Source organism: Natator depressus, chromosome 8 (genome assembly GCF_965152275.1).
Source record: "Natator depressus isolate rNatDep1 chromosome 8, rNatDep2.hap1, whole genome shotgun sequence".
NCBI classification, from domain to species: Eukaryota; Metazoa; Chordata; order Testudines; family Cheloniidae; genus Natator; species Natator depressus.
The window spans coordinates 82,439,677-82,453,492 of NC_134241.1; the positions used below are offsets into that span (position 1 = coordinate 82,439,677).

General features: G+C 39.2%; 1 protein-coding gene across 1 annotated transcript in view; it reads right to left on the minus strand.

The window, feature by feature from the left end:
• AK5 (adenylate kinase 5) overlaps window positions 1–13,816 on the minus strand; it is a 144,215-nt gene that overhangs the window by 55,193 nt on the left and 75,206 nt on the right. Inside the window, exon 8 of the mRNA XM_074961499.1 lies at window positions 12,948–13,024. Coding sequence (XP_074817600.1) covers window positions 12,948–13,024 — 77 coding nt within the window. The remainder of the gene's footprint in view (window positions 1–12,947; window positions 13,025–13,816) is intronic.

Below are 13,816 nucleotides of genomic sequence, written 5' to 3' on the forward strand. Positions count from 1 at the left end.
GAATAAGAGCCATTGTTGCTGGGTTCCATCATGTGACTACACAAGCATGCCTGGAGAATTAAAATGAGTATTTGTGGAAAGACTGACTAAAATTGACTCCAGAGCAGATGTGACTGTCATTTCAGAAGGAATTTACAATCACCTTCAATCCCTCCTGGAGCTGAAATCACTTGACACAGCCTTGATTTACAGTTGAGGTATTCTGAACTGCATGGACCAGTTCACCACAGAAAACTTACACGCTGAATGCACAGCTTTTGTCTTTGTATGTGATCAAAGACCAACAACCTTCTCAACTGCAGTGTGGCAGCCATGATGGGCCTCAGTAAGAGAGGCTGAAGAACTCGATGGGGTATTTGGTGATATTGGACTTTTGAAAGGAGATCCAATACAAAAAACATCGACAGACATTGCTGAACCATAAAGCCTACACACACCTTGCAGGATTCCTATCCCATTGCTTCATAAAGTAGAAACTGAATTAAAGAGAATGGAATAGGTTAGCACTATGTAGAAAATCTCTGAGCCAACAGATTGGTGTAACCCAATGGTACTGGTTATAAAGAAAAATGGAAAAATATAAATGTGTGGATCTTTAAATACTGAATGAAACTGTTGTGAGAAAAATATATCCTCCCAATACTGAATGATTTCCTCCCCCAAACAAAAGGAGCTACAGTGTTCTCCAAGCTGGATGCCTCAAGTGGATTCTGGCAAATTTTGCTTAGTCAGAGTTCTAAACTGACTATATTTATCACACACTCTGGGAAATTTTGCTTTTGAAGATTACCATTTGGGATTACCAGTTCACCTAAAATTTTCCAAAGAAAGATGGCAAAACAGTTCACAAACACAAATGGAGTTGCACTTTTCATAGACAATATGGGTCTTCGATGGAAGAACACAACAAAACCCTCAATGAAGTTTTAAGCCCTAATTAGTCATTCTGAATGGAAGCTAAACAAGGACAAGTGTATTTTCCACCTACCCCAAATCAAGTTTTTTGAGGGGCAGACAATAAACAAAGATTAAATCGGTCATAGCCATGAGAAGGAAAAAGCAATTCAAGAACTGAATGCATCAACAAATGTACCAGAACGGAGATGTGTTCTCAGTAAGGTGAATTACCTAGGTTTATACCTACAAGACCTTTCTACAATGAGAAAACCACCGGATGAACTATTAAAGTCTAATACATAGTGGGTATGGAGCCAAATAAAGAAATTTTGCCTTCAAAAAGGTAAAAATGATTTCAACAGTTCCAGTTCAAATACTATGATGTGAACAAACCCACAATGGTCAATGCAGATGCAAGCAGCTATAGCTTAGATGGTGTATTGTTGCATCTGGCTTCCATTCAGATCCATGTTGTTGCATTTTTCTCTCGCATACTCAAAGAAACAGGAAAAATGATATGTACAGATTGGAAAGGAGTGCCTGGGAAGCATGTGGGCATGTGAAAACTTTTACATGTTTCTGTGGATTGGATTCTTTTATACTGATAACAGACCATAAATTGCTTGTAACACTCATCAATGGAAAAGACCTGAATCAAGCACTACTGAAATGCCAGCGTCTATTGATAAAATTAATGAGATTCAATCCAATTGCAAATTACATTCCTAGAAAAAATCTGGTAGTAGCAGACACTCTGCATTGGAGCCCTGCAACCCACTCAGAGCTGACCTATAAAGGCATTTGTGAATGCTGTAGATGCATACAGACTAGTGTCAGAAAAGAGACTACTCCAGCTACAAGTAACCTTGACAGACATGCAACTTCAAGAAGTTTTAAGTTATATTTGGGCTGCTGGTCCAAGTGTCTAAAGGCACTAAGGGAGCAATAAGAGACTACTTTGCAGTATGTGGACAATGAAGCAAATCAAATTCCATTGTTTTACAAAGTATCAGAGGGGTAGCTGTGTTAGTCTGTATCCACAAAAAAGGACTCTTTCCAATTTTTCCACATCCTTCTTGTAGTGTGGGGCCCAAAACTGGACACAGTACTCCAGATGAGGCCTCACCAGTGTCGAATAGAGGGGAACAATCGCGTCCCTCAATCTGCTGGCAATGCCCCTACTTATACATCCCAAAATGCCATTGGCCTTCTTGGCAACAAGGGCACACTGTTGACTCATATCCAGCTTCTCATCCACTGTAACCCCTAGGTCCTTTTCTGCAGAACTGCTGCCGAGCCATTCGGTCCCTAGTCTGTAGCGGTGCATTGGATTCTTCTGTCATAAGTGCAGGACTCTGCACTTGTCCTTGTTGAACCTCATCAGATTTCTTTTGGCCCAATCCTCCAATTTGTCTAGGTCCCTCTGTATCCTATCCCTACCCTCCAGCATATCTACCTCTCCTCCCAGTTTAGTGTCATCTGCAAACTTGCTGAGGGTGCAATCCACACCATCCTCCACATCATTTATGAAGATATTGAACAAAACCGGCCCAGGACCGACCCTTGGGGCACTCCACTTGATACCGGCTGCCAACTAGACATGGAGCCATTGATCACTACCCGTTGAGCCCGATGTGTAGATGTGATACACACTAACAGGAGGAGTTCTGCCAGTATAGGAACATCCCCCTTGACATTAACTATGCTGCCAGAAGCCCGCTTCTGTGTTTTTTCACATCCCTGCCTGACATAGCTATGCTGACAAAAACCCCAGTGTTCGACACATCTATGCTGACAGAAGATTACTTCTGTCACTGTAGCTAATGTCATTCCAAGATATGGTGTTCCTATGCTGACAGAAACACTCCTCCTTCTGTGATAAAGGGACTACACAGCACATGGAAATCTGCAGAAGATGATCAATTGGGCGAAGACGCAAATAATAATGGGAATGGAGAAATAAAACAAAGAGGGACAGAGGAGAAATATTGACAGAAAACTACAATGGGTTTCAAGCTGGAAAAAATAACCTAGGGGAAAATAATATGAAAATATTCAGTGGAAAACTGAAATATGAAAAGCACCTGAAAGAGATCTAGGGGTGAAAGTGGTCTCTGGCTTCTGTGTGATTGCATATGGGCCTGAGAACTGCATACCACCAGAGTTTTCTTCCAGGTGAGAAGAAAGAAGAAGTTCTGTATTGAAAGTTTATATAAAGGAGAAAGAGTTCAGGCCAGTGGGGAAAGATTAATTGAGAATTTGGGTGTGTGTTTTTTTTTTTTTTTAAAGCTATTACATTCCATATTGCTCTGGGGTTTGTTTTTTGTTTTTAAATAAAATACTGTCCTATGGAGCTGGGGGTGCTTGGCCCATCTGAAAATCAGGCCACAAATTCTTAAACTTAACTCCTATTTTAATGTGACACTATTATCTGAGAAACTTTTATTGGTTCAGAAACAGTCCTTCCCAAAAGGGGACACATGCTTTTGTATATTTTGGGCACAAAGTCGAACTAAAGCAGAAAAATAGCAACCTGCTTTGAAAAATAAAGCCCCAAGGCTATGAAGCAAACTAAAAAAGACAGGAAATTCAAAGTGGATGCCTGAAGTCATGTAGTTTTGAGAATAAAAAGATCCAAAATCCTGAGTCAAGGACAGAATATAACCTTCACTTTTAATTTTCTTGGGGGTTTTAATCATTTTAATTTTTGTTTTAAATGTACCCCCTCTATTCATATCCATGTGTATAATGAAAGATTAAAATAGTGGAACTCAAAAGTTAAAATAATACTGGAACAAGAGTATCCAAATACAATGAGGCAAAAGCACATGGTTTTTAAATCCAACAGTCCTTAATGCAGCCACAGTCCTCGTGCACGTTAGCTTCCTACTAGATCGTGCTATAAGCAGTACCCAGCCAAAACCACATTTTCTTTCACTTCACATTCTGCCAGCTTTTCTCTAACCTCACCCACTTACAACTCCCCATAACACTATGTATTATTTACCTATGACTCTCAAATAGTACTGTCCAGGTACAAACCTCTCTCCCTTCTCCTTTAATTTCTCAATTATATTTTGGCACTACAGAAAAAGGTTTGGTGGTGGGAGAGTTTGGCTTTCTGACAGCATGTATGTCCAGATGATGAGTAAACACCTCCTGGAATAGAAGACCTTTAAGATGATGAATATAACTGGTTATTATCACAGAATAGCTGAGCCCAGATTTCACCGGCCATGTGTAAAAGAGCAGATACACACTCCCAGAGCACCGGACAGACTGGTTTAAGGTAGGGAGAGATATACTCCCAGGAAATAAATCTGCAGAAAAGTCGGCCCTTGTAATATGTTAATTGTTTACTGCCTGAAAGACACTGGGATACCAGGACATGGGGGCATCACAGGAAAAGGCGGCTGCATGTAGGGTTTGTGATAAAAGGTATCGGATCCTAGAATTTGCTCTTAGAAAGATGTAAGTTGTTTTCTCTTCTGTAACTGAAACTGAGAAAGCCTTATCTAGTGAATTTTTTGGCTAAGTATAAATCTAGATATTGTTGAGACAGCCATTTACAGTGTATTAAATCCTTTTTCTATCTACTTTTTTATAACTCTTTATAAAACAAAGAGTTTCTTTTGAGTGTGATTTTCATGCAGTTCCGTCTTGGAGAAGGACCTTCCAGGAAGGAGTTCTCAAACCAGGCCGCTCCACACTTCCCTTGGCCAAAGGGCATGGAAAGGCAAATTTAACCCTACTAAAATGTGTTGCAAAAGCATGTAACTCAGAAAGGAGGAGACACTGAGAGGATGCAGGATGCAGAGCTGGAGGAAGGATGCATTTGATGACAAATGCTGACTCTCAGGCAAATATGCAAAGGATTTTTTAAAACGTATACATTGTACCCAAAGGAGTCATTCTATTGCTTTGATACAATATGAATAAATATTTTAAAGAGCAATTTTTGTACCCAATAGAGTAAAATAGCACTTGTGCAGACACTGCAGTTTAAAAAGTAATTGTATAGATTTGCAAATAGGTGTGAGTGTGAATAATGAGTATTAACATTCTTTATAAAATAGAGCTTGCTCACCAGTCATCTTTCCAAAGTTCATAGTTTGTATTGATGCATTTCTTTTCAAAGAATTGCTCAAAGTGAACTGGTGCCTGCTCTTGCTGTAATTGCTATCTTGAAGTCAGTGGGAGCTCTGCATGAGTGAGAACTGGGCACCTGTAGGTTATAGGCTCAAGTATACTTGCACAGAAGCATGCTATACTAAAGATGGGGAGACGGTACACTGCCCCAGTATTAATACCTGGAGGCATTAGAGTTTTGTAAACCATTAAGCTTCTAAACTAGAGGCACTAGGGGGACTGGATTCTTTGCCCTCTTGCCCCTCCACAAGCCACAGAACAAAACTTCACGACATTGCTGCTGACAGAATCTGGGGAGCCTAAAATGCAAGTGGTTTTTGGAAAATGAAGTTGTGGATGTTTAAATCTGCAGCAACCTGCATGAGTTTCCCTCCATGCAATGACATTCCAACTGAGGGGTATTCTAGGAAGCCCCCGATAATATGGCTCCAGTAGGCAATTAGCTTGGGGTAGTAGTAGGCAGTTTCACCTTGTCTCTGGCAGATCTCCACTAAGACCTTTGGGTTTGGCTGTGGAGCCTTGTGTCTTCCACGTATGGGGAAGCAAACTTCTATTCCTGACAGAAGAATTCCAAGGATAGTCTGCAGGCTGATCCTAGTGGCATTTCTATTCCCCTACGCGGGAATAACCTGCATAAGGAAGAATGGAGCTATAGGATTTGTTTTATGATATAGAATGTACCCTTTTGAAATAACTGAATAATCCTGAAAGATGTACAAAATGAAATAAAAGCACCAAAACGACATTTAGTTTTGAGCATATTAAAGCAGCACTTTGTTCAAGGCAAACTACAGTTCTTTTGTTTCTAGCACTGATTTTTTTAGCCCCTAATAGGACAGTTTCCATGGCAACTCAAAATGAACAGATTGTGCACTGGCTTCAGTCGATTTCTGTTAAGCATGTTTCATCTGCCTAAAGTTAAGACAGATTTTTAGACCCCTCTGCTGTGATTTGAATGTTCATTTTCCCTTATTGACATTCATGTCCTCCAATGTATAATCTCTCTCCTTCCAAAGGCAGAATCTGGATCTATAATCTGAAGTGATGCCACTGCATATCAGTGAAGGAGAAAAGCCCATAACAAAAACATTGGAGTTGATAAGCCTGGAGGACTGTGACCTTCTGGATGCTCATGGTCATATTTTAAAGTCAGATTCCTTATGATTAATGCTGTACAGCATATGTGAATGCCACTGCCACTTTACTACGTACTTATGTCCTGGAGTACGATTAAAAAATCATAGTGTATTCTCCTGCAGTCTGACCCAGCCTCTTAAATAATTTAATCACTGCGTATCTTGAAGGACTGATGTAAAAGTCCCAGTGGAAACTAAAAGTTCTTGTATAGCTGATAGAGGTGGGAACCATGTTCTTTGTCATGTTCTAATTTCAACCCTTGAAGTATCATCTCTGTAGTGTTGGATTATTCCCATGGGTCTTGCCTTCCAGAAGTGGGGAACTGAGAGACAAAATAATGTGACAAATGAGATAATATGGGTAGAAGCAGAGAGAAGATCTTTGATATCCATAGTTAAAAGGGAATTTGAATTCACTGCTGTCTATCCACCTTTTGAAAATTGTTCTGCTACAGTACTGACCAGGATTTTTTTCAGGGCATTTTGATTCTCTCTTGGACATTTATCAGTTGAGTTTTTAAGTTATGACAAAGGATCAGGATGGATATGTTGCTCTACTCCTGGTAGCAACGGAGTCTGTTTTTCATTGGTTGAGTTGATACCTTTCTGTTTATATTTGCATATCCTAAAACCTAATTTTTTTACATACTCTGGGCTGGAAGTGCTAGTGTACCCATAAAAACAATGAGGAGTCTGGTGGCACCTTAAAGACTAACAGATTTATTTGTAGCTCTCTTGAAGAGTTGTTGCCATACGTTCTAATCAAGAATTTGCTATTTCGGTTAGTGGAATGTAATTCTGTTTTTGAGAGAGTTTCTTTCCCTCTATTTCCTCCTTCTTTTCTTTGTTGCTTTTTGAGTAATCCTGGAACATTTTCTAATTATAAAACATTTTTCCTTTGCAGCAAAGATCAGGTTATGCAATTTGCTTAATACAGGAGATTGCTTGAACTCATGATATATTTTTTGATATATTTCTGACACTTTTTCTTTTATCTTAAACATACTTGGCCATCTCCATTTTGTAAATGTTATTTGCACTCATAATCAGGTGGTTTGCTGTGGGGAAAAAAACCTGCATCTGAGCTGGCAATTTATTTTGTGGCAAAAAATGTGTGTGCAAATTGCACTCAGCATTTTTAAAATTTTTCCTCAAAGTATTTTTGTCCATCTGGCTTTTATCCTCTTGACTACGGCATGTTCTCCTAGGTTACCAGGAGTGTAGGGTTTCTTTTTATTTTGTTTTGTTTTTTACTAATTCTTGCTTTGTTAGCATGTATTCAGATTTGTAAACTTCCACCTATTTTCTAGACATAAGTCTTCTTTATCTAATGAGGGCATATTCTTACTCTACAGGCTGGTTGAAGCCGTCCATAAAAGCTTTGCCTTTCACAAGAAAATAATTTGCTACTTCATTCTGAAGCTCTTTGACGTGATTCACTGGTTCCAATTCATCTATATTCTTGTTTGGCCTGAATGCACTCAAATTGGACCAAATGATAGACTCCAAAATAACTACTGAATTTTGAAAGAGAAAACATGTCTGAGTCCTAGCATCAAATGGCACAATAGCAACTAATTCTCCGGCAACGCCAAGGAACTCAGCAGTAAGCATAACCAAATACAGTGAGCAGTAGGACAACATAGCCATGCCAGAAAGCAATTCTGTTATCAAAGACTGCACGTGCAGATGCACACACCTGCATTGTCTCTAATGCAAATATTTCTTTATTAAATAAAACAGATAATAGAAATACTCATTTTTAGAAATATTGTTATTAGAAATTGGGAGAATACTATAAAAATATATTTCCATTGTCATAAGCAATCCTGTCACCTCCCAGGATGAGAAACCAAGGATGGGGTCCTGGTATGAGTAGAAATAGCAGGAGCTTTTTTCCAGCTCTCTATTTTTCAGTTGGGTCATTGGGTTGCCATCATTTCCCTTAAAAAAGGAGCCCTAATTGCTTGGCTGACTAAACAGCAGTTCCTCCCTTCCTCTAATTGCAGGGAATTAGCAGGAGGCTGGAACATCCAACCGTAGTTCTTCCATTTGCTAGGAATGCTTCCCACATAGAAGTCCATGCCTACCCATATGGTGGTTTTGGTTTTGTTTGGTTTTTTTCGGGAGATATACCAGGTATGATGGTGGACTAACTTCAGTGAAGTAAATGCAGTTTCACTAGATCTGATTGCCTTAAATAATGCAACCTTCTATTTGGATTTATTATCAAAGGAGAGTAATGTATCCAAATTAGATTAATTGGTTCACTGCATGGGATATTAAAAGATGTTAATGGAGAAAGAGAGGCCAACATAGAAGTTAAAGGTTGGTGCTTAGATGAGGAGCAGTGGATAGCCTGGAGCTTTATTTGATCCAAGGTTTTTGAAATAGAAATTGTGGAAATGGTGCCATTGAAGAAAGATATCTCTGTGAGAAACCTAAGAATCACAAATCTCATTCTGGAATTAAGGTTGCAAATTAGATGGAGAATGAAGATAAGGGTGAATCTGAGATGTTTGAGCATTTTAAGTTTAGGACAAGGAGTTTCTGCTTTAAAAGGTTGTAGATAGGGTTTCTCTCAAATGAAGATAAAATTATTAGCTTGGGAATATTCTTGTTGAGTTTAAATACTCATTAACTCTAAAGTGAGCTTGCAGTTTTAAATGCTGCAGTAAAACATTACTAAATGAGAAGAACTATGAATAAATCACTTCTTCCACATTGTTGTATTATGATCTTTTAGCTGAGTGAGTTCTGACTTAATCTAATGAATACGTTTGAAAATTTCAGGAGCAATATTTTGGATGTGGAGGATCTGAAGTGCTCCTCTAGCTTAACAATAAATGTCTTTTTATTTCTAGTTCATTATATACAACATTACAAGGGCATTATACCCCTCTGGCAGGCCCATTGTTACAGTCCTAATACATGTCAACATGAGGAATTTTATATTTAAATGTTTGATTAAACAGAATAAATCAACTCCAAGATCTTCCCATCAGGACGCCAGCTTAGAAAGACTTTTGGCAAAGGAAGGGAATTCAGCTGCTGCAGTTCAGACTTCATGATTTGGCATAGGATGCAGTGCATGACTTCTGTAATTGGATCTACCTTTTGACAGGCTTAGAAATCATAGCCCAGAAGAAGAGGAATAGTCAGATCTGAATGGTCCTAAAAATTGTCTGCTTGAGATTTTTTAGGGACAGTGAATCAATAAAAGATATGGGTAAAGCAACAAAGTGGTTTGGTTCATTCTTTCACAAGACATTATGAGCTGGATGCACTGTGTGGTCTTTTTTCAAAACTGTTCTCTAAACAGTGTTTCTAAAATACCTGTCTACACCATCTCTGACGCAGAATCTGTTTGTTAGACCTGTTAGTTCCAGATATGAGTAGAAATGGAAATGTAATTCTTATCTGGAAATTTGCTTTTGTAAATTTCTTCAGTTTAGGTGGCCTCCCTTGTGTTGCCTTACAATGTTTTGGGATCTTACTGAGGTGCAAATATTCAGGCTCATAAAGCATTCATGAATAGCAAGCAGGGAACAGTCAGCTTGTTTATTGATTAATTATAAGCAATTTGTTCTAATTTACATTATAAATGTGTAAAATGTACAGAATCAGTTTAAAACTACAAAAAAGAGAGCCAGATCTTGAGCTGCAATTAATGCTGCTTTGCACAGTGGAGCAAAGCAGTGCTGAAGTCAGCACAGCTGTACACTGGAGGATCTTCTCTATGTAGAGGAATCCTTGGGTGGCATAGTCCTAGAGGTTCCTATACCACTTCACCCTCCTGGCTGCCAGTAACAGGGTGTGTGTGGGTGAGAGAATTTTTGGCTGCCAGAATAGCCCCTGGCGGGCCATTAGCAAGTGACATAGAATAATGAAGTCCTTAGGCTTCCCTAATTTACCTCACGGACCATCCTGACACAGAGCCCCCCCCCAAATTTAGTGGGTGCAAAGGGCATATTTGTACCTCCATTTCAGTTGAGCCAAGTGCTGCTCAGTCCCTGCTGAGGATCTGCCGCAATGAAAGCAGCACATGCCATATAGCAGTAACCCACAAATGCATCTACCTCTAATTGCTCAATGGCTACCAAGATGTTCTGCTAAATCTCAACCATTATATTAGCAGCTCAGCTGCATAAGGTTGCTTGGAAACCAACTCACTTAGCCCTCACATTCCTCCTGATAGCTGTTCTATGCAATAACATCCTCACATGACACACTTGTAACTAGACATGCATGCCTACCTCACTTGAGAGCCCCACTGTAGAGGATGTTGGTGCTTGAGACAATTACTAAATAATCTGTCATGTGGTAAATCATTGGGATATTAAGTTACTGTCCTAGTCAAAATGTGTTCCAGCACTGAATACAAGCAGTTCCACATAGTCAAGTAATCTACTTCATTTTACTTTCTTTTATTGAGGATAATTTCTAATTTAGTCTTTCCGATGTGTACGTACACTCACTGAGTAACTGGATGGTTTTATGATTGTAACCCTTATCCTAATCTCTCTCTTCCTTGCTTTCATATATTTCCCTCACTTGTGTCATGCCTAAATTTAGATTGTAAGTGCTTCTGGATAGAACTGGGTTTCTTCTATGCATTTCTATAAAATGCCTATCACAGATTTAGAGACACAAAGATCATTAATAAGCAGCAATAGAAATCTGTCTTGTGGGTTTTATTTTTTTTACTTGACCTGTTTTCCTGATCTTTGAATCAATGGCCATATTAGTAATTCCCACTACCTGATGAAGGCAGTCATTATCAATGAGCTGCTTTAAAACTGCACCAGATGCTTCTGGTGCTTATGGCTAGGAGGTTTACAAATCGGCTTTTTTCCTCTCCTTCTTTCCCTAGTTGACAACAATCTTACTTCTCTGCCAACCTGACAATTTGCTGCTCTGGGCAGGAATGACAGTCAACCCCAAGCAGTGGGAGGAAGACTTGCAATTAATGAATTGTATAAGGTTTCATATCAGCCTTCTCAACAAAACATATGGCTAAAAAACAAATAAGTTTAACCCTCTGCCTCCAAACTCAACCATACATGCAATGACCCAATACTATGAAATTAGCAAGTTCATATACTTTTTCCCGTTAATCTTGTTTTGTAACCATGAGCTGCACTTTTAAGGACCAGTTAAAATAATTTGGTTTTATGTACACAGATTGTGGACTAAGGGGTGCTGTTTCTCCAGGGATTCATACTTTGCCAAGGGAACACACACATCCGTCATTTAAAAATTAAAAATGCATGATTATTCTTTTATGGATTTGTATAGTACTACAATGGTACACTCTGCATTACAATGCTAACAGACCCTCTCCCTGCCCTAAAGAGTTAGACCTAACCAAGACAAGGAAAAAACAAAGGAAACTTAAGGAGCTTATTGGTAAAGAGGGCAGCTTAGGAACGACTGGAGGAAGTGTGTGCTTTAAGGAAGGTTTGGAAGGGAGAGCAAGGCTGCTCGATGGACAGAAGTGAGAGAGAGTCAAAAGCTGGGAATGGGGAGAGCTGTAAAGAACAGTTAAAGGGAAGAACTGGGAGTAAAACTGGAGTAGGAGTAAGTGAGGGTAGAATATATTAGATTTTGAATCTGTTTGCATCAGATTTGGCAAAAGAAAACCCAAGAACAAATATGCAAATGAGGAAATGAAAATGTGAAAGGCAGAATTATAAAAATTAACTTTAAAATATGCTAGTGCAATAGGGAGAGAGTCTTCAGCAAAGATTTAACAGGACACTATTCATGCCCTTTTCCATTTCTCTAACAGATGAGTGTCATACTGTAACTCTAGTGTGGACCTGTACTGTGACAGGCTGTGGCTCTATGCATAGTCCCTTCCAGACTAGCTTTGCCATGGCAGGAGTAGCCTGTGAGAGAGGAGGGAAAACTAGGGCAGGGCATATACATACTATAAACAGGCTGAGCCCATCCTTTGACTCTAGGTCCTGCCCTTTCATATCTCCATGGGTTAAGGAGTAGGGTGACACACCATCTGACCACCTCTTTTTCCATGGACTTGGAAAAAAGGCTGTCTGAATTTGATCCCGCAATAGGAATGAGATTGCAGTTGCTCTTAACAATTTAACAATAGGAGGGTTGCTCTTAACATAAAGACAGGTTTCAGAGTAACAGCCGTGTTAGTCTGTATTCGCAAAAAGAAAAGGAGTACTTGTGGCACCTTAGAGCCTAACAAATTTATTTCACGAAAGCTCATGCTCAAATAAATTGGTTAGTCTCTAAGGTGCCACAAGTACTCCTTTTCTCTTAACATAAACACTTTCAAGTGGGGAATGTGTTTGCTTGGGTTTTGGTTATATTCCACACCTTTTTCTTTTTAACTCCTCTTTAAAATATGTTTAACCATTGCTCCTACTCTAAATGGGATACACCTAGAGAGGCAGGGAAATCGAGCATGACAGACTTCTGTTTGTCTATAACAGAACCACATGTGCCACCATTCTGAATTGCATGGAGAAAACTGCAAAATGTAAGGGATGGAGAATAGGGCTTTGAACTCCAAAGTAATCTTCATTGCTGTCCCATAACCAGATAGCTACTTCACTATGACATATTTGCTTACATGGCACAACAAAAGCCCTTAAGTGTAAATATTCATTTCATCCGTCTTGCTCAGGCAAAACACAGCATATACATAAACTAGAAAGCAGTGAGTGAAGAGACTAGGGTATGAGGGGGTATGTGTGCAGGTGTGTGTGAAGAGATACTTATATAAGCAATTACCTGGTCTTCAAAGTCAAATTCGGTATCAGCGATATCTCCAGAATCCAGAATTGGACTCAGATCAAGTACATTTGGCCCTAAAATATGAAAGGAAATGAAACTTCAGACATGGACTGGCAGTTTTCACTTCACATGGTGGGACATAGTTATATTTCCAATCTCAATCCGGCTCTCTCGTTGTCCATATATGTGGTTTTTTTTTTTTAAACAAAACCTATCCAAGGAGTCATTTGTATGTGAAAGAATACCAATCAGTGTGATGGTTCTTTAATCATTCATTATTAGGATTGTTGTAGCTTTTAAAAGATATCTCTAATGTGATTAGTATACTGTCTGAATTACAATGCCTTTCATGAATTCTGCAAAGTGTTGTACACTGTGTAATGCCCTACAAAAATGTTACTGGAATTTTAATTAACTATAATGTTGGTGAAGAATAAAATAATTTTATACACAAAGAGATAAATTAATGGTACTCAATAGACTGAGAAAGACATAATCTACTTTGTGTATACTAGTAAATCAGAATGGTTGCATTTTACATTTGCTTTGCTCTGGTGTAAATGACTTCAGGGCACTTCAAAAATAAGGCTCAATATCTCCAGAGGTGCTGGAGGTGTCCCGGGCTAAACTGGTATGGTAGGACATCTATCAATCTCTTAGTCCAGAGGTACCAACATACAAGATAGAGCCATGGGCCCTAGCACCTGCATCCCAGAAACATCTGTTCTGGGACCACCAGTTCTGCCAGCAACAACTCCCCAGTGCTGGCAGATGGATTATGGCAGTCCCCTGTGTTCCCCTGTGTGGGGAAAAGAAGGGTTCCCTGTACCCTCTACTGGAGTAATAATTTAGCCCCATTCATAGCT